This window comes from Psammomys obesus, unplaced genomic scaffold (assembly GCF_907164565.1).
Source record: "Psammomys obesus unplaced genomic scaffold, mPsaObe1.curated_primary_1811, whole genome shotgun sequence".
NCBI lineage: Eukaryota > Metazoa > Chordata > Mammalia > Rodentia > Muridae > Psammomys > Psammomys obesus.
In genome coordinates this window covers 4,085,613-4,105,942 of record NW_026596069.1, presented here as the reverse complement: position 1 = coordinate 4,105,942, position 20,330 = coordinate 4,085,613, and the positions used below count along the sequence as shown (strand labels likewise).

The 20,330-nt window shown below is 38.3% G+C and overlaps 1 protein-coding gene and 1 pseudogene across 1 annotated transcript in view; one reads left to right on the top strand and one right to left on the bottom strand.

The window, feature by feature from the left end:
- The window catches only part of Map3k2 (mitogen-activated protein kinase kinase kinase 2), an 81,606-nt gene extending 64,804 nt beyond the window's left edge, over positions 1-16,802 (top strand). Inside the window, exons 16-17 of the mRNA XM_055625485.1 lie at positions 4,047-4,224; positions 5,571-16,802. Of these exons, the coding sequence (XP_055481460.1) occupies positions 4,047-4,224; positions 5,571-5,796 (404 nt within the window). The 3' untranslated portion in view covers positions 5,797-16,802. The remainder of the gene's footprint in view (positions 1-4,046; positions 4,225-5,570) is intronic.
- Positions 6,750-9,606, bottom strand: LOC129690139 (hyaluronan mediated motility receptor-like; annotated as a pseudogene).
- Positions 16,803-20,330: the final 3,528 nt, after the last annotated feature.

Here is a 20,330-nt window from a genome sequence, read left to right as displayed (position 1 = left end):
TAAATAAAATAATAGATAAAGAAATGAGCATGTGAAGTGTGTTAATGGTAGAGATGTGTAAAACTTGAGAGTGCTCACAGATCTGTACTGTGGAGCCTACCTGAGTCTCTAAAAGCTGCGTTATGACCCAAAATTTAGAAATTACTGAATAAAAGAAAATAAATGTGTATATATAATATTTACTCGTGATCTTTGTTGGCACTCTTACAAGTTCCTGGACTTCTGCTTTCCTATGCTGTGGCGTATCCTGACTGTGTCCAGATTAGGCCAGGAAAAAATTGCCAATTATTTCTGATGACTGAACAGTAATTTCTAGTGTGAGTCTAGTATGCAGAGTTACTAGACTGTGGATTGTTAAGTGTCAAAACAATAACTAAAGAACCTTATAAAAGTTACTCAGTTAGGAATATCTGTTCCTAGTCAAGCCAGCTTCCCTTTGGCTTTCATAATAAGGTAAGAAAAGAAACAGAGGTTTGGGTCTCCCCTTTCTTTGGCCACCTGCCCAGGAGGGCAGAATTTGCAGAGGAGCTGGGGGCAGGGTTCGGAGGGCCATGAGAAGTGCAGAATAGCAGACTTCCAGGGGATGAGCTGCAGGAGGCAGATCAACGTTATTCTAGGGGTGAGGAGATTGTATAAGAAAAGGGAAGCAGCCAGGAGGTACTTTGCTTAAAGTGTACTTCATTTGCATTAGACAGCAGGGTCTATCACCCAGGCAGGGACACACTACCTAATTATCATATTGACAGTGGAGGGGTGGTCATTCTGTTGGAAGCTGTGTCAGAGGCTACTTCTATGATAAGCCAGGCATCTATCTCAGGGATATCCTCCAGCTAAGGACTGGCAGAGAAGTCCTGACAGGGGAACGGAGTCCTCCATCTTGTACTGAGCTCAGAGATACCCAGTGTTAGATGCTGCAACCTTTAGCAGCAGGGCCCTCCAAAGAGGGTGCCATCCTCTGTATAGATAGATCCTCTAATCTTCCCAGCCACCTTGGTCAAGTAAAGAGGGATAAAAGCAAGCAGATAGACAAATATTACAGGACAACTATATTGAAAAGAGAGAAAAATAAGATACAAAAATAGTATTAAAGCTTGTAAATTTAAGTATAACAGAAGGAAAATGGTGGCTTCCAAATGGCAACGTAGTATTTGTTTTCTACAAATATACTTGTTGTCTTCTAATTTTAAAAATTTATTTATTTTGGTTTTTTTTTGAGACATAGTTCCTCTGTGTAGCCCTGGCTGGCCTTGACTCGCTTTGTAGACCAGGCTGGCCTCAAACTCACAGAGATTTGCCTGCATCTGCCTCCCCAAGTGCTGAGATTGCAGGTGTGTGCCACTGTGCCTGGCTGTGTCTTCTGATTTTTATGAGTAACTTATAAGCGGCGAGAGGAAAGGTAAAGATAATTGAGTTCCTGTAACTTCAGACCTGTGGGATCAGAACAAAGATGAAGACCATTACTGTTAGGAAACTCACTGATTTCTAAAGTTTATCTCTGCCTCCCTCCACATCCTCCCTCCCCTGTTTCTCTCCTTCCTTCTCCCTCCCTCCCCGCCTTTCTAAATTCATCACATTTATTTACTTGTGTGTGTTAGCACATGCATGCTAGTGGCACAGCACTAGTGTAAGTAGAGAACAACTTGAAGCAATTGGTTCTCTTCTTCCACTGTATATGTCACAGAATCTCTCTGGCCCTATTCATCTTTTATTCCTTTGGGAACTCTACTGTTGACAGGCATGGTGGTGGTACATGCTTCTATATATTAAAAAAAAAAAAAGGAGCTATACCGAAGACCAAATAGTTAATAAAAGGACACTTAATTTTTTAATGATTTTATTTGTGTGTGTACATGTACACACATGTACATATGTGTGTGTGTACATGTACACACATGTACATATGTGTGTGTGTACATGTACATACACATATGCATATGCACAGAAGCCAGAAGAGGACAGAGAATGTCCTGTTCTGTTTCTGTATTGTTTTCTTGGGTCAGGATCTTTCACCCAATATAGCGCTCACCACTTTCCAGCTAAGCTGGCTGTCCAGGAGTACTGTTCATCCTCCTGTCCGTGTCCTTGCCCTGGTCCTAAGACTGCAGACGCACACAGATACACCAGCTCTTATGGATGTTGGGACTCATGGATGTCAGGTCCTCATGCTCAAAAACAGGCACCCTTACCCACTGAGTCACCTCTCTATCCTTAATAGTTTTTGTTTTGCTTTGGTTTGGATCTTTTGTTTGTTTTGAGGCACTATGTCATTATAGTCCAGGTTGGTGACATGGAAGTCACCATTCTTCTGCTGAGATTACAGATGTTTGTCACTAAGGCCAACTGGGACACACACACACACACACACATGCCATAATTTGTCATATCTGACAGCAGATTATAATGATACAGTTAGCAACATCTAAACTGTGAAAAAGGTATAAGCAAGCATCAGGTTTTTGTTGTCTTTCTGATTTCAAAGGGGAAAATATTTGAGATACTTAGATTAGTAAGTCTCAGTACATGGCTCTTACTTGGATTGGTCCTTTTTTGATGTAAAAAAATGAATATAATATTTTTTATAATATTAAATTACTGTTCATTCTCTTAGATGTGGTAAGAGCCCTTATCTTTTAAAGATATGCACTTAGTTTTTTTATTGTTCTTGTGCCTTGGATTTGCCTCAGTTACTATGTGAAAAGAGGGGAAGTAAGTGTCAATAAGTGGGGACAGTTTACACTGGGAGACTGGATCTGGGTAATGGGAATATAAACAATTCTGTCTATTCCTGGGTCTATTTGAAAAGTCTTATTTTTAATTTACTGAAATAGAAATTGTTTGAAAACATAGAAACTATGTTTGGAACCTGGTACCTGTTTTTCCCTAGCTCTTTCTGTGGGTGAGCATTGGCTCATTATGGATGCTGTCTCCCCAGAAATGACTCTTTCTTGTTTGTGGTGTGTGTGTGTGTGTCTGTGTGTGTGTGCAGGGAAGGTGTCCTTCTCTTCTTGTAGCTAGTAAAACCTGGTTTATTAAGCATGTGTGGCCTCAGCTACTTAGGAAAATGTAGACAGGAAGACTGGCATGCTCACTTGAGCCCGAGAGTTCAAGTTGCCTGAACAACATGGTAAGACCACATCTTAAGCAAACAAAAGTCTGTTTTGCTTCTTTGTTGTTAAATATTCTAGGCAGTAGGTGTTTTTCTGAGCCCTTTTTATATACTAGATGGTAGGAGACCATAAGTAAGCAGAGCTACATTAGAAGATTAACTGGTAGGTCAGCCAGTTGGGTTTCATAGGTTTTGATGAGAAGGACCCCAGACTCCTGTGAGGACTCTGCTGGTAAGGCTGGGGAATGTTGTGGAGAAACAGAAGCTTATGTTGAAGATGGAGAGTTCACATTTTCTATGATCTGGAATGTAGATGATCTGCACTGTTGAGCCTCCTCTATAGAAATCATTACAAGAAAAAAGTGTAGCGTGGTGGTATACACACTTGTAACCCCAATGCTGGGGAGGCCGAGGCAGAGTGTGAGGCCAGTCTGAGCCACATGGTAAAGACTTGAATTAAAAATGACAGCACCCATTAGAAAGAAACACCTTAAAATACATGTAACTAATACTTAAAGAATATTGGCATAGGCATATGATGCTAGTTCTGACTGTGAAGGTCCTTCTAGAGGTTCCTGAGGAAAAGCTGGCTGATCAGGAAAATAGTCTTCAGCCATAGACTTCTTGATTTATAGCAAATAAGTGAAGCCAGAGCCTTTCTTGGTGCTTCAGCAAGCTTTATTCATAGCCCTTTTTCCTTTCTTTTCCCTACCCCTACCCCTGTTCTATCCTTTTTGGGAGAAGCTCACTAGGTTCTAATACATATCCGGATAAGTGATGTACAAACAGCAATGCAAGGATTTTCTAACTGACCACAGGCTAGCGAGGCACTGCAGCCTAATTTGAGGACAGAGTAGAATATACAAAGGAATTCTCTGCCACTTATATACATTTGAGAATGCCAATTAAACCATAAAATGAGACTATTTCTTATTTTTAGGAGCAAATATCTTAAGGGATTCCACAGGCAATATCAAATTAGGAGACTTCGGGGCTAGCAAACGGCTTCAGACCATCTGTCTGTCAGGAACAGGAATGAAGTCGGTCACAGGCACACCATACTGGATGAGTCCTGAGGTCATTAGTGGAGAAGGCTATGGCAGAAAAGCAGATATCTGGTAAGCGTGGATGTCCCTGGAAACTTACCTTCTTATTTCCCCACATATGAAATTGCCAGATTTAAATTATTTCTTGTACCTTGGAAGCAGAATATATAAATTGTAAGTATTAATGCCATTTCAATTATACCTTGTCAAGGCTAACCTGACTATTTGAGTCTTCGAACCTATTTTTCTTTTAGGAAGGATTTTGTCTTAAGCAAGCCTTAACATTAGAAAGCTCTTATTTCCTTGGATAACTTACATTCTTGGTTATCAGTGTCTTTAAAAAACAAAAACAAAAAAAACAAAAAATGAATCAGTGATTTTTTTTTTTTTTTTTGAACCTTCAAATAATGATTGGGGTAAAGGTGGGTTATGAGGTCACCTGAGGACATTAACTTGTCCCTCCTAACACAGACCTCAACTCCTCACCACCACCTTGTGCTGGGGCAGATCAGACTTCAGCAACTTTCCTTTGTGCAGGGATATTTACTAACGATTTAAAACCTTACAGTGCAGTAGTATGGTTCTGAAGGATCATCATGTAATCTCTGTTTATGTGTTTGAAGAATAAGGAGATTTCCATTAATGGGTGAATTAGGTTTTGATTGCACCATCAGATTTTCCAAGGATCTTGAAAGTCAGATTGTATAATTATTTACAGTAAATTGATGGTTGCTTTACATGAATAAAATCTGTTGCTGTGGTAGTAGTGTGATGTGGGTATTTTTATAATATACTTAGCTCTGTTTTTTTTTTTTTTTTGAAAATACATTATTGGATTCTGAATGATTTAAGGTATCTACAAGTCTTCCAGGTAAGAAGGAAGGAAAATCATGCTTGTGCCTCTACCTCTGGCAGGGCTGTGTCAGGGCTGGGGCTGTGTGTTTAGTTATTAGTGCCTTGAAATTAATTCAGTAAATTACATAGTAATTTTTAGTTCAGAAAATGGCCATTTCTTATTTTACAACCAGAAATATATATATATATATATATATATATATATATATATATATATAATTTTAGGAACTTGAAGGCAAATAATTTATAAAGCTTGTATTCTTTGTAGGATAGGGACAAAATTATTAATATCATGTTTGAAAATTATCTAAAACAAAAATAATAAAGTTTTTGCTCTAATTCATGATGTAGTTTCATTGAAATGTATGTGTTGCTCTAGCCTTTCAGATTTTCATGTTTGAATTACAGTTTTATTTAATTGAGCTTTGAGTGAAACTTTGTTGTATTTGAAATAAGTAATATTGAAGTACATGTGGGCTTTAACCCGTCTCTCATTTTCTGGCTAACCGGCTTTCTTCCCTGAGGTTATTGCTTGGGTAATGTTCCTTTTCACTTCTTTTTAGGAGTGTAGCATGTACTGTGGTAGAAATGCTAACTGAAAAGCCACCCTGGGCTGAATTTGAAGCAATGGCTGCCATCTTCAAGATTGCCACTCAGCCAACAAACCCAAAGCTGCCACCTCATGTCTCAGACTATACGCGAGACTTCCTCAAACGGATTTTTGTAGAGGCCAAACTGCGACCTTCAGCCGAGGAGCTCTTGCGGCACATGTTTGTGCATTATCACTAGCAGCCGGCAGCTTCTGTGCCTCCACCAGCTCCGTCTTCGAGTTCACCTTCTCTCTCACTGCACTTTCCTTTTTTATAAAAAAGAGAGATGGGGAGAAAAAGACAAGAGGGAAAACATTTCTCTTGATTCTTGGTTAAATTTGTTTAATAATAATAGTAAACTAAATTTTTTATATTTAATCTTTACTTTACAAGAACTTGAAACTTCTTTTTTTTAAGATTTTTATAATGTACTGATGTGGTCCAGAGATATAAAGCACTTTAGTACATAGTCTCTTTTTAGTACAAACAAATCATTTGGAATATATAAAGATTGTTGTAGTCTTGACCTGTATCACTGACGTGAAAGACAAAGAGAAGAAAGTGATGTACAATTTGTAGTTCTTAGTGATAGTATTTAAATAGACCCTTATTTGTGGGCTTGAGCTCTAAACGTGAGTTTAGGGTAGGTACTCAACTTAAAGAATATAGGTTTCTTCTTATATCTGTATTCTTTAGATCCTAACCTCTATCTATCAAGCTTTTTTGCTCAGTAGGAATCTTGAATAGAAAATACCAATCTCTAAGAGGTATGTTTGTTAATCCTAATCAGTATAATAGGCAAATACACTATAGTAGGTCCATACTGGAATCTATAGATCTTGAGAGATAGCTTTCTGCTAAAAAACATTGTTGTATTTGAAAGCCAATGAATAAATTCATTTAAAACACAGACGACTGCTCATTAAATATAGGAGCAGTGGAAGAGACCACAGTTGCCGGTCAGTAGAAATAAGGAAAAAAAAGGACCAAGTGTTAGTATATTTTAAACATTATTTACTTGAGGAAAGTCCCAAAGTGAAGGGAACTGAGAAATAATAAAAATTCTGTTTCTATAATATCTTCCTATTTCTAGTCCTTGGTTTCCCATAGGTAACAGTCTTTAACTCAAGTACCCATGTTTCAAAGCTCCTGTCATGAAATAAAACCCTTGTTCTTGGGGTCATAGAGTACTAAGCCAGAGGCTCCTCTGAAGAGTAAACACCTGTAAGACAATAAGGTCAGTGGTGGGGAGTCATTTCACTTCTCTTGGCATTTGACATTGCCTGGAGACACTCTGTTGCCATAACTGGCAAGGTACTACTAGCATGTAGTGGGCAGGGGCTGGGGGTGCCGCTAAGTAGACTGCAGTGCACAAGGACTCCCTGCCCAGGAGTCATCCTGCCACAGATGGCAGAAGTGCCTAGGATAAAAGCCCCGTTAAAAAATGAAAGCAGCCGTTTACAAAGCAGGAAAAACAGATTTCAGAGGAAAGATGCAGAGCAGATGAGGGTTTCATAAGAGCAGATGACAGTTAGTCAGGGGTGAACAATCTCAGCACAGCCGATAACGTTCAGTCCTTTGACAGCTGCTGGCTGCACTTGCATCACTAACTCTCACTGTAGAGATAATTTGAGTATTCAGCCTTTTAAATATAGCATCACTGTATTTTTTAAAATTTCTTTATGAGCTTATTTTATATTACACATTCAGAGGGTATGCAGATGACAAATTCTTTAAAAATCTTTTTTTAAGATTTATTTATTTATTATATAGAAAATGTTCCATCTGCATATACACCTGCACGCCAAAAGAGGGCACCAAATTGCATTATAGATGGTTGTGAGCCTTTCCACTCTTCAGCAGAATAGTAAGAACTCTAGAATTAAGACATTTTATAACAAATACTGAATGTCCTTTCATAAACCTAAGAATAGGCAGTAGAAATTAAATACATTGTATAATATATACTATAAACATAATATCAGGAATAATAAAATAATCTTCAGGTATTTTAGACGTATACTTCCATGATCTTTGATGTTGCGTCTGAACCCAGCAGCAGTTTGTGTTGCCTTCTTTTAATGGGGTCTTGAGGGAGAAAAATTCTCTTTAGAATCATGATGAAAAGCCCTAGAAGGTCAAAGTGTTTGATGCCCAGAGCTTTATTCAATTCTCCCTGAAGTTTGAGCTCATTTTGTTTCCTTTTAATAAGCTGATATTGGAATTTTGATGCCTCCAATTTGAGTTGGCTGTTTTCATCTTCAGTTTCACAAAATGCTTAATTTTTTGGCTTTAGATTCTGACAACCCAGTAGCTCTGCATACAAGTCTCTCATTTTATTTAGCTGTTCTTGAGTTGCACCATGTTCATTCAGCAATGCCTGCTTCTTTGCTTCAAACACATCTAGTTGTTGCTGAAAAAGTTTAGTTTTGTTATTTAGCTCTTCATAAAGGAGATGCCATTTTATCATTTTCCATGTTTAATTCTGCCAGTGCATTTTCTTTCTCTGCTTTTCTTGCTTCTTCCTCTTCGAGTTGCTGAGTTCCTCTTCATCTTGCTGAGTTGATTTTGCAAGTCAGTTATTTTCTCAAGAAATGAAGATGTGATTTCTTTAATTTCTGTTTCGGTGTTGATCTGCTCTACAAATTTAGAAGCATCCTTGCATATTCTTGATTCTCAGTTATCATCATCTGTTGTTGAACATCTACACTCTCTTCAGACATGGCTACTTTTTCCTGTAGAATCAAGTTCTCCAGCTTATGATCTTCTATTTATTTCTTTAAAGTCTCAGCAGTTCCTCTAGCCAGTTCAGCTGCTCTGCTGTTGACTTCGTTTCTCTTCAGCTGTTTAACCAGCCTCTGGTTCTGCTCTTCTTTCTGTGTACCACACCCATCTTGTCCTCAGCAAGCCTTAATTTGTCTCCAAAGACATTCTTCTCCAAATCATTTCTGCTTGAAAAGAGTAGAGCTGCCGCTGAAGACTGGTGGACAGTTCCTTCTCTTGCTGCGGAAGTGACTGGATTTGCAATTCTTTTTGTTGCAGCTTTTCTTATGCTTGTTTTTCCAGAACCAGCTTCTCTGTTACAATCTGTATCTAAGCACTGAGACTTTGAGCCCTTTCTCTGTTCTTGTTGACAAGATCATCTCCTTCTGTCTCAAGCAGCTGACATTTAATAGTCAGGCCTTCTATTTGCTTAGAAAATGTAATGTTTTCCTCAAGAGACTGCTTAAGACTTAAAATCTCAAGATCCTTCTCTTTCAAATCTAACTGGGCAATATTAAGTTCGTATTTTTCCACTTGCTCAGCTGCACAGCTAATTTCTTCGATGTATTTTCTGTTTCAGATTTTTCATCAATCTTTTCTCTGGGGAAACAAATTTTTTGCGCCAGTTGTTCTGCTTCTCCCTGAGACTCTGTAAGGTCCCTCCCAGTGGCCTGTGGCTTCAGCTCGATGTTGTTGTGTTTAACCATCAGACTTCTCATCCTTGTTTCTCTTTTATTTCTTAGGCTTAGAGTTCTCATCTTCTTATAGTGACCATCGTCAGAAAACTCACATTTTAGTAGCTCTTTCACTCTGGTTAGTACAATAAACCTTTTTTCCAGGGAAGCATTACTTGCAGAGAGAGATGTTTTGTCTCTGACTGATTCATTTAGCTTTGCTTTATCTTCTCCAACTCAGATTCCATATCCTGGACCCGTTTGTCCTGAGCATCTCGCTCTTGCAAAATAGCGCGAATCTCTTTTTGTAATCTCTTCAAATCTTTATTATTCTTTTGAGGCTCCTGCTTTGACACTAAATTCTTTGCTTTTTTAGCTGAAGCAAGCAAGGTAGTATCTTTTTCAGTGTTAAGATTTTGTTGAGATTCTCTCTGGCTTTTAAATATTTGTGATTTCTGAGAAGACACTGGTCCTATAGACACTTCTGAAGTTTTAACATTGTAAGCACCTAGAGATGGAGTACAACCTGAAGGGTCATTGAATCTTTTCAGGGACGCCTTAGGAAAGGACATTCTGACACCTGGGTTCAGACATGAAAGCAAACAAATGCCTCAGCAACTGTCTGTATATTCTTTTCTTAAAAGTAGTTCATCCTTCTAGGCCAAGAAAAGTACACCAGAACAAAGTGTTTACTAGCAGTGGAAAAGTTAAAACACTGCCAGGTATTTCCAGTGTAAACATTTACTTGGTGCCGTGTCACTAAGTGGAAAGACTGAGCTGCGGAGGACCCTGCTGTTTCTAGAATTACAAGACTTGAAACATATGAAGGTGTCAGTAATTTGGCTGCTTGCAAATTTTTCAGCATATTAAACCAAGTGCTAAGTACTTTATTTTCAAAAGCCTGGAAGATAACAGTCTTCCAGGAGACCCTAAATGTGATGCTTTTCATCAGAAGGGACTAAGTAAGATATTCAGATTTTCTTGTTGTTATTACAAGGTATGCTTAGTTAGATATTTTGTAAGTACTTTGATTTTGAAGCTATTTAGATCTGGCTTTAAAGTATCAAGATCCTACCCAGCATAGCCTGTAATAACTTTTGAAATTCCAGTAGTCTGAGAGTCAGAGCTCAAAAAATTAGTGAATGATTCTCCTGTACACTCTAAATCAAATGAAGTCCCTTGCAAAGAGTAAGCATCAGGTTCCTCCACTGTAGCAAATCAGTTGCCTGATTTTATGCTGGAAACCCAAATTTTTATGTGTGTTGTAACTTCTTTCTCTTTTATGAAGTGAGGACATCTTTCTACTTGAGCAAGATCATGGTACCTGGATTGCTGGGGTCTTTTGTTTGTTTGTTTTGTGGTTTCTTTGTCTCTAGTGTGGTTGTGATTTCCCTTTGGCTCATTTTGGTCCATCAGGGTAATGTGCAGCACAGAAGAGAGACAAACACTCTTCAGAAAGATGCCTGCACACTGGAACTGAAAGCAAATTGCTAGCTTTTTAGCAGTCTCCTCTTTCTTTTCTAAACTCAGTAGTAAATAGCCACATCAGAATGCAAAAGCTTTATAAGACAAATAAAACTATAAAGACTTAAAATAGACTAATAGTTTACAGAGTTATTATATTGACTATGATGTGAACTTATTTCAGACCAGTTGTGAAGGTACCAAAAACATAATGAGAGTTACTATACCTATTTAAAGTTTATATATATGTATGTATACACACACAAACACACATACACACACACACAACCTGCTAGAGCAAAAAAGCTTGAAGTAGGTAGGGGTATGGGACATGGAAGGCCAATAGTAAATTAAAAAAAAGAAAAATTTGAAAGGAAACAATGTTGTCAAAGGAAGTAAAATATTACACTCCGTTTTTGTTTTTTTTTTTTTTTTTTCTGCTTGATGGTATGGATTAACAGATGAAGTTTGAATTTTTTAAAATGACTAAATGTATTTTTTTTAATGCACAACTGATTCTTTGGTACTGCAATGTTTCTTTTGGCTGGAAAATGGCCAGACTGCTGACTTTGTGCCTTTAAATGCATTCTGCATTGCCAGTAGCAGACTTCCGGTGCTGGGGCAGGTCTACTAGCAGCATCAGGTGTGCTTTAGGAAGCACCTTCTGCCTGCGGGCCCCGAGAGATTCAAAGTGGCATGACAGGATTGAGTCAAGTGGAAGACCTTTTACAGTGCAAATAGAAGTAGTTGAATAAAAGAGTTGAAAATGTAACTAATAAAATTGTTGATGGATTGGTATTTAAATGTACTGAAGTTATACATACTTTGAGGTTTTCAGGATGAATATCTTGAAAAATTTCAGCACTTTTCCTTGTTTACAAAAATATATTTCTAACTTTAAAAACATCTATTATGACTATTGCCTTAGAAAGTATTAAGAGGCACAATATACAACATATGAGAAGTTAAATATTAATGCACATGCTGGACTATAAAAGATAAATTAAAACTTATTTCGGAATAAATGGAATTGGCTTTCATTTGAGTCTTACCTTATTCCCAATAGAAATTACATAAAAAGAGTAAATATATATCTTTAGAGTAGCTTTCTGCTACCAAATTCTGACATTGGTCAGGTCTGATCTGTACTATTTCTGAAATAGAGTTATTAGAAAATTGTCAAATCACTAAGAAAATAAAATCAAGCCTGAAAAGATTGGCAGATGACCCAGCATGATGTAGACTACTTGGTTCATGGCAGAGTTGATGCCAATGGTTTCCTTTGGGGTCTGAGAATCTTTATATAAATTCAGCTGGAGTTGCCCAGATGTACAAATTAATCAGTCTTATTTAACTTGTGTTTTTGGAGTCAGGTTTCTCACTGTTTCAGGCTGGCCTGGAACTTAAATACTCCTGCCTCTGCCTCCCAGGTGCAGGGAAAACACACATGTGCCATCACACCCAGCTTTGTCCAATTTTTGAAAAGTAAGGTCAATCATTTTCATTTTCTTACATAACAGTTGTGATGTTCTATGTCACATTAAATGAACCAGGAAGTTCTGGTTGAGGAGGAGTATTGGCAGACAGGTACTTTATGGCATACCTTAACTCTGAAAGTTTAGCAGTGGTGTTTAAAATGCTAGGAGTTTTATATGAATAAACAAGGAAGAAATTTTGGGTAATTGTTGGATATTATAGACTCCAAAGATATTAACAAGAGGATTACAGTAAAACTATCCCCATATCCCAGGTTAGACAGTCTCTCTGTCAGAGCCTGCTCTTACTGCACATCACAGCCCCAGATTGTTCTGGGACAATGGAGCATTTGTTCCTTAGTGCACCATATTGGGGTTCTCCCTGGCCCCAACTATTGTTACTGGTTTTGTATTAAGGGGCAAGAAACCCCAAAACTTTATTTTGGTTTTTAGGTGTTGAAATACAGAGAATATTTGATAGAAGCTGAACTCATCAAGGTTACTTATGCTAAGATCAAATTGGTATGAGATCCTATTGTTTTATCATATTTGGCATTTATATTAGATGTGACATTCATATTTATTTGATTTTAACACTTCAATGAAAAGCAGTTTGTTGATTTTTAGTAGTGCCTTTTTCTCTGTATGCCTTAATTTTATTTTATATTTGTAATTCAAATTACCTAACAAAATGAAGAGTTTTTCCAAAATCACTAGGCATCGAGTTTATTTGGCCTTAGTCTGTGTGTTGGACCCTATGTGTTTCTTAGTGCATATTTCCTCCTCCTACTCTTTCTACCTCCTTTTAAAAAATGTTAGAAGAGAAACAGTAACGTTTATCTGACTGTAATCTCTATTAGATATCATTCCTAAAATAAATATAGAAAGGTATTCTCATTCTAAAATACATAGTAAATTGATTTTGGGGTTGATTACTTGATTTTCAGTCATATTGGCACTGTCCAAGTTCTTTGTGTTTTATTTTTTGGTTGTGATTTTTATAGAGCTAGGCTAGTTATTCTGCCCAGAAGAGCTTGTTTAAGTATTTTACAAAGATGGAGGCGATGAGCAAGGAATCCAGGGACAGCAGATTCTAATCCTTGGTGTTTAACATGTGACTAATATTCTAGTTTACTGTTTTGTGAAGTGCATGCTGTGTGTGTACGTGTGTGTACGTGTGTGTGTGTGTGTGTGTGTGTTTGGAGTTGGGGCAGGGTAGGAAGGTATGGTTGTTCAGTTAGATCTGTCTCTGTTCTTGGAAGAACAACTGAAAAATGTATGATCTACTAACGTAGGATGACAAGAAACATCCTCAAGTAGGCATGCCAGTACATTTTCCCTAAGTAGCTAGTACAAATGATTGTTTAATAAGGGTATTTATTGTAAATTGCCAAGTCCCTAGTTGCTAAAAGTAGATTAAAATTCAATTTGTCTGTTTGTATGTATAATAATTAGCTTATATATAATTCATAAATAGGAAGTATTCGATCTTGGGTATTTCTTTATGAAATTTTTAGAATAGAAATTCTGCGAGACATTATCTAAACAAGCTTCCTTAGTTTACCAAGTCGTTGAAAGGAAATATACCTCTTTTTGGTTAGCTAGGGAAGGCATGCTGTGATGCCACTGTTCCTACTTCATAGTCATCTTCAGTGCTGCTTTTACTCCCTGTCTGGACAGGATGCCATAAGAGCTTAGGAAATACCAGGATCATCCTCCCCATTCTCACTTTGAGAGCTGGAGATAAGCTTTCAGGGCAACCCAGACATTTCTTTTCTCAGAGGTACTAAAGGTGGTCAAGATTGAGCTTCAGGAAGGCAAGGGAGGAGTCATAGCTGTAGTAAAGAAAAAATAAATTGTATCCATTGCCTGTATACAGTCTCATTATTCATGTTTTTTTGTGTTTGTGTGTTTTAATAGACAGTCATAAGGTATGGTGTTCCTAACAGCAAAGACATTAGACAAGAGAATACTCCTGTCCTGCTTGATGATGTTTGTTTGTATTTCAGTCTGTATTACCAGAATCACTTTAAACCAAAGCTTTTGTATTCCCTGAACATACAGCCAAAATGATTAGCCCTGATAAATCTGCCCATATGTAAGCTAATAGTATATAAATGATAGAGCAGATGCTAGTAGTATTTGTATGCCAATCTGTCTATCCTTCAAGGAAAAGAACAGGTGCTCAGTGCGTGCATTAGACACGCAGAGTTTAATTAAACCATTGTGGAGCTATAGACGCTGCAGACCTAAGTTTGTATGCGTGCCAATCTTATTCATGAATGTCATTTGACCACTGATGGTGTGTAGATTCGTGTTGCTATCTGATGCCTCAGGTTGGTGGCTTATTTTCTTTCTAGTGTCTTAATGTTTATGAGCTTGTGTTTGACTTACAGGACATTGCAACAATGCTGTGAAGAAGAGTAGGTTATGAACTGGTCTGCTTTGTGCCATAGACATTTTGGAATACACAGAAGCATCTGCTCTCTATACTTTAAAACTTAGAGAATTTGCCCCCAACTAAGGATTTCTGAATCTTATAATGCCAGCTGAGAAAAGTTTGACTATTCTGAAAAGCACTTTGTGTTCATTTATTTGTATGTTTTAGTTCTTAAAAAAAAAAAAAAAAACCCTGTGTAATCTGTGGTTTTAGCATTAGCATAACTTAGAACAGAAGATAAGTAATTAGATGTTAAATGCTATTAGATGCTTTGACTCCAGAAAATATATGACATGTTCTCAGATTCCCAAAGACTTTTTTTCCAAACGTACAGTAAGGAGAGTAGACTAATGGGAAGCTACAAGCCAGAAAGGCTTATGGGCAAAAGGAAGTGGGCCAAACCCTTGTGAGTTGAAACCATATTGTCTAGGGATGAGAATACTTCCTTAAAGACAAATGGTGTTTTTTTTTTTTTTTTAAATAATTAGTAAGTAAAACGTTTACACTTCTTCTATTGCTGTTGGTTTTAAATTTTAGCCTGCATTCTGAACTATCCTAACAAAGTTAATACCAAAAAATACTTTTAATGTCTGACATCTCTTATATTTCATGTGGTTGTTTTTACTCATTGTAAATAAACTTGGATAAATTTGAAAATAAACTTTTATCTTGCAAACTATGATTATCAATTTGTAAATTTACCCTTTGACTTAATGTACATTTAAAGTGTATCCATTAAATTTTCTATATTTAATGTATTATTTTCAGCAAATGTTTTTAATCTCAGTTGAATATTGAGAAGTTTATAATTATGTACAAATATTTTTGTTTTCTATCAATGTTGACTTTTTTGCACATTTTTCAAACTTTAATTTGTACACTGATTTCTATGACCAATAATTATTGAGTGTCTGAGAATTGTGAGTGCGTGCATTGAACTACTGTCTCTGTGTTTGCACTTCTTCCCAGATGTAGCCCTCAGTTTCTGCGCTGCTATGACAGTTAGTGGGATGACCTTCTTGCTTTTGCAAAGTCACCTGTGTGTGTTCCTGTCTTTGTTGAGGAACTCAGGAGTTCAGTGTTGTATTCTAATTTTATCCTGTATTCTGAAACAATTCCTAGGTTGAAAGTATTCTGTGTGTATCAAGAGATACGTGTTTGTATGGAGATGACCTTTCTGTGTGTAGACACATGTATATATCTTAGTAAATTCTTATTTTCATTTCATTTCCACAGTTTTAAGAACTTTATGATAAATATATGTAAAAGCTTTCTGAAAGATTATTTACTATATATGTGTAAATATATATGCACTATATTTTCAGCTGGCTGGTCAAAATTATTTTTTACATTTTGGTTTTAACCATTTAAGCATTTGTAGTTCCAGAGTTGGATACAGATTTTGCTTAGAGTTCAGTTAAAATTCTAACAACAACTAACAGCCTTTTTTGGAGGTGGGGGGAGATTGTTAAGCAGTAGCAAAACACATTGTCCACTAACATGGCCTTTGACCTCAGAGTTCTTTAAAAAAATGTGAGAAACTAAATTGTCTTGAAGACATCTCGAGACTTATATCTCTAGTTACTTTAGACCTGACCAACTGTTGTTTTTTAATATATCCCTTATTTCCAAAGTTTTCAAGTTTTAATTTTTCTCTTACTGAGCAAAGTTATACCAAGTTTATGAAACAATGCATTGCTTATTGTGACTCTTCACAGTTGACTACCATTGTGTTAGGAATCTCCAAATACACAGTGTGCCAAATACACGGTGTATTTATATACTCTGTTTTAAGCAACTGGCAGAGTTGGAAATTAGGTTTTCAATCTGACAGTGTTACTGTATTCAATGGGATCCTGCCAAACGTATGTGGTATTGTAAAGTTGTGTTAGGAATAAAGTCTACAGTTGAACTTTGACTGTCACTAAGCTTATTATGTTGAAAGGAGTCCATGTGATTAGGACCTACCAGAAGCCGGACACAGTGCAGTAGGTACTACATTTCACACAAATTTGGGTTTGTTGTTCATTCAAAATTGTGCTTGTACAAATGTGTAAAATTTCTTCAGTTTTATAATTTCTATGTATTTTTTTCTTGCTGGTAAATAGCTTTTAAAGTTTTTAATATAAAAGAAACCATGTTTATATTTTGTTAGTGATAATGACTGTTTATATGGCAATTTGTGAATTACAGACACATCTTTCTTAGATTTGTCATGCATGAAGGCCTGCGGTATTGAGGACAGTGAGACACACTTTTTCTTTCCTGTTCATCTTTGGACTGATTGTGTTTCAGAGGTGCTTACTCTCAGTAACCTTCTGGACTATGGAATGGGCATAATGAATGGCACTTTGAGTGTTAATAAAGCTGGTATTTATTCCCACTGTGATTTGTGTGTATAGATATGTTCTTGGACATAGTGTATTTACCAAAGTCTCCTCTTGTTTGCTTGCTCTTTGGAACACAGTTACCTAGAAATTTTTGTGTCTAAGCCTGTGATGTCCATAAAACCTCTTTCATAGATCTTTGTGTGAACATGACGACAGCTCAGATTGAATGTAGTGATTAAAAACAACCACCAGGCTGGGGAGATGGCTCAGTGGGTAAAGTGCTTGCCACAAAAGCATGGAAACTTGAATCCAATCCTCAGAACCCATGGTGGCGGGAGAGAACCACCCTGAAGATGTCCTTTGACCTCATTTATGTGCATACTAAGAAATTAAAACAAAACCAGTCGAAGGCATCCAGTCAAAGAGATTCAGAATTACAAAAATACTTTATTCCAAGGAAAGAAGTAGAGGAAAAGCCTTGCAAATCTACAAAGGATACAAAAGAGCCAAAGCAGACATTATGACAAAAACAACCAGGGGACAGCCTTAGCTATGCAGTGTCCTGATGGGGCAAGGGGATTCAGATGCTACTTAAAAACACAGGCGTCAGGAGCCTCAATCTAGTTTTGGGCTTTGATGAGACTGATTCCTCTGGCAGATGAACCAGCAGAGGAGAGAATTCCCATTTTGTCACACTGTATGACTTCAGATACTATCTTGTAGAGGGAATCCATTGTTAAAACCTGGGTTTCGCTAGGGGCCACTTGCTTTGCACAGTCCCTGGATAAGGGAAGGCCCAGTGTGGTTGCTTCGGTGGGCACTGTGGCTGGATACTGATAAAATGACAGTGCAGGTGCTGGTCATGGAGTTGGTGAAATGCAAAGGGAGAGAGAGCTTCGTCCTTGGTGACCTGACAGCAGATCTCAACTGACAGTAACCCTACAGTTTTGATAGCTGTCCAGTAGTATGATTAATAATACTCTAGAGGCTTTGAAAGTGAAGGCAGGTGCTCCCTCTGGACTGATCTCAGGGCTATGCTTCCTTCCACTCTCAATGAATGCAGGATAACTTCCACACCGCCCCTCCATCTCTAGCTAAAACATGTAGGCTAGGAGGTATGATCCGGGAAGTGTCCAGAGGGCGAGAACTGTCTAGCCCATAGAATGCAAAGCTGGGTGTTATCAGCAGAAGCACCTGACACACACAGCAGAGGCACAAAGAAGGAAAGGGGCCACTATGAAGATGGTTCTGATAGACTCTAGACAGTTGTTCAGTGTAGACTCAGGAGCAGAATAAACAAAGGGAAACGAGTCCACAGTCCGCCAGCTGACTCTCACTCCCTCATGCTTGCTTTGTATTTGTGTACACCCACTGATACAAGAGGTTGATGTCAGGTGTATTTTACCATCTTCTTCATTTATTTTGGTGTGTGTGCAAGTGTCGTTCCATTTGCTCTCCACTGATAATGAGGCAGAGTCCCTCATTTGAATTCAGAACCCACTGAGTTGGCTTGCTCCAGGCCTCTGCTTTCCATATATTGGGATTAGAAGCCGGTTAAGCAGCCTACCTGTTATTATTTTGTTTTTAGATTTATGTGTATGAGTGCATACATGTCCACCCCATGTGTGACTGGTGCCTACAGAGGTCAGAAGAAAGCCTTGGATCTCAGAACTGGATTTAGGGATGGCTGTGAGGTACCATGTGGGTGTTGGGAAGCCTAGCAACCTCAGACTCCTGTAAGAGCAACAAGTACTCTTAGCTGTAATAGTAACTTTTATTAGCCTGTTTCAACTGTTAATCTCAGAGGTTTACTAACTCCATCTGCTAACCTAGGCCTAATCCTGGAAGCTTCTAGCCTCTATACAATTTAACTTAGGCCTAGAATGTTTTCAGCCTCTGAGACTTACTACTTATTATGCTCACCCTTTCTAGTTCTTATTGAGTTCTGGGCTGGCTGGTTCACCTCAGCAGTTATAGTTCAAACTCCTCTCCCAGTTGACTTGTTCAGTCTGGCTTGTCGGTTTCTGAATTGCGCTGCTTGGCCTCAAACTAACTCCAGCAATATTTTCTAAGCCTCTGGCTCATTCTGTCTTCACCTGTTTCTGTGAAACTCTCCTGGTAAAACTGCCTCCTCACTGCATTGCCTCTTAAGAAGCTTTCCTTTCCTCTCTCTTCTTGTGAGAATTGGGCATATCCTATTCTGTCAAATCTTTCTCTAATTCATCACTTTTTCTGCCTCCTAGTTAGACATCACTTTCAAACATGGTGCTTCCTTCTACAAACTATCTTTACTTTCATTTTTTGGGATTAAAGGCATGTACCACTACACCTGAACCTAAGTTTTTCTTTACCTTATACTTGCTCTATACCAGGCTGGCCTTGAACTCAGATATGCTTACCTCTGTCTCCTGGATTAGAGGTGTGTTTGTATTCCAGCCAGATCACACAGATGTAGATCTTTGGATGTGATCTCTTGACAAGAGCAGCCATGTTCTGAATTTAAATTCCTCTGCACTTAGGCACCGAGCTATCTCTTCAGTGACATTCCCCCACCCCCGCAAGACTTCCACCCCTTGGCTTTTGTAAGATTAACTCCGATCCTTTCACCTTTGTGGCAAGTGCTTTTTCACTGATCCATCTCCCCAGCCCCACTTCACCTTATTTATTTTGCAACAGGATTTCTCTCAAAGTCTAGAGCTCATGTATTAGACTGGCTGGCCAGTGAGCCCCAAGTATTCTCCTCTGCCCTCAGTGCTGGGGTCACAGCTATTTAATATCCTGTCTGCCTCGATTATGTGGGTTCTGGGGGATCCAAAATGGAGTCTTCACGGTTGTGCAGCAAGTACTTTTATCTACTAAGTTATCTTCCCAGCTCTTTAAACAAAAAGCCAATTTCATATTGCTTCTTTTTTTGCTAGCATAAAAGATACCATCATCATACCATTTTCATATATATGGCATACTTAGAGCTACTCTAGGACCACTCTACTACTGTTTTTTGAAAACGTGTAACATTCTGTCTTGTCTCCTCCACCTTCCAGGTGATGGGACTGCAGTCATGAGCAGTCATTTGGTTAATGGGGCTGGAACCCGCTAGATGTGAGGGGGGAAAACTGTGAGCACCTGTGGCCTACATCACACACACGCACGCACACACACTTAACACCCACAAGCAGGCAGCTGACCAGAATTTGATGGCTCAAAAAAGCTGACCCGACCCTTTCCCTCTTTCCTTCCATTTCCTTTGCCTTCTTTTAAAACTGCACAACTGTGGGGTAGGGCTTGGTGGTGCAGGCCTGTAGTCCCAGCACTCAGGAGGAAGAGGCACGCAGATCTCGAGTTCGAGGCGAGCCTGCTCTCCGGCGTGTGTTCCTGGACAGCCAGGGTTAAACAGAGAAACTGTCTTCGAAAACAACAAACCACCAAATGGCTGTGAGGTCTGACCCCAGCCAACAGAGAAAAGACACTGACACCAAATTAAAAACTACACGAGCTGCCTGTTCTGATGTACTTGTTAGTCCCTTTGGGTTCTGGTGCACTCTTCTCCAAAAAGAATTGTCTTGCCGAGTTATTGTTCATGCTTGGTG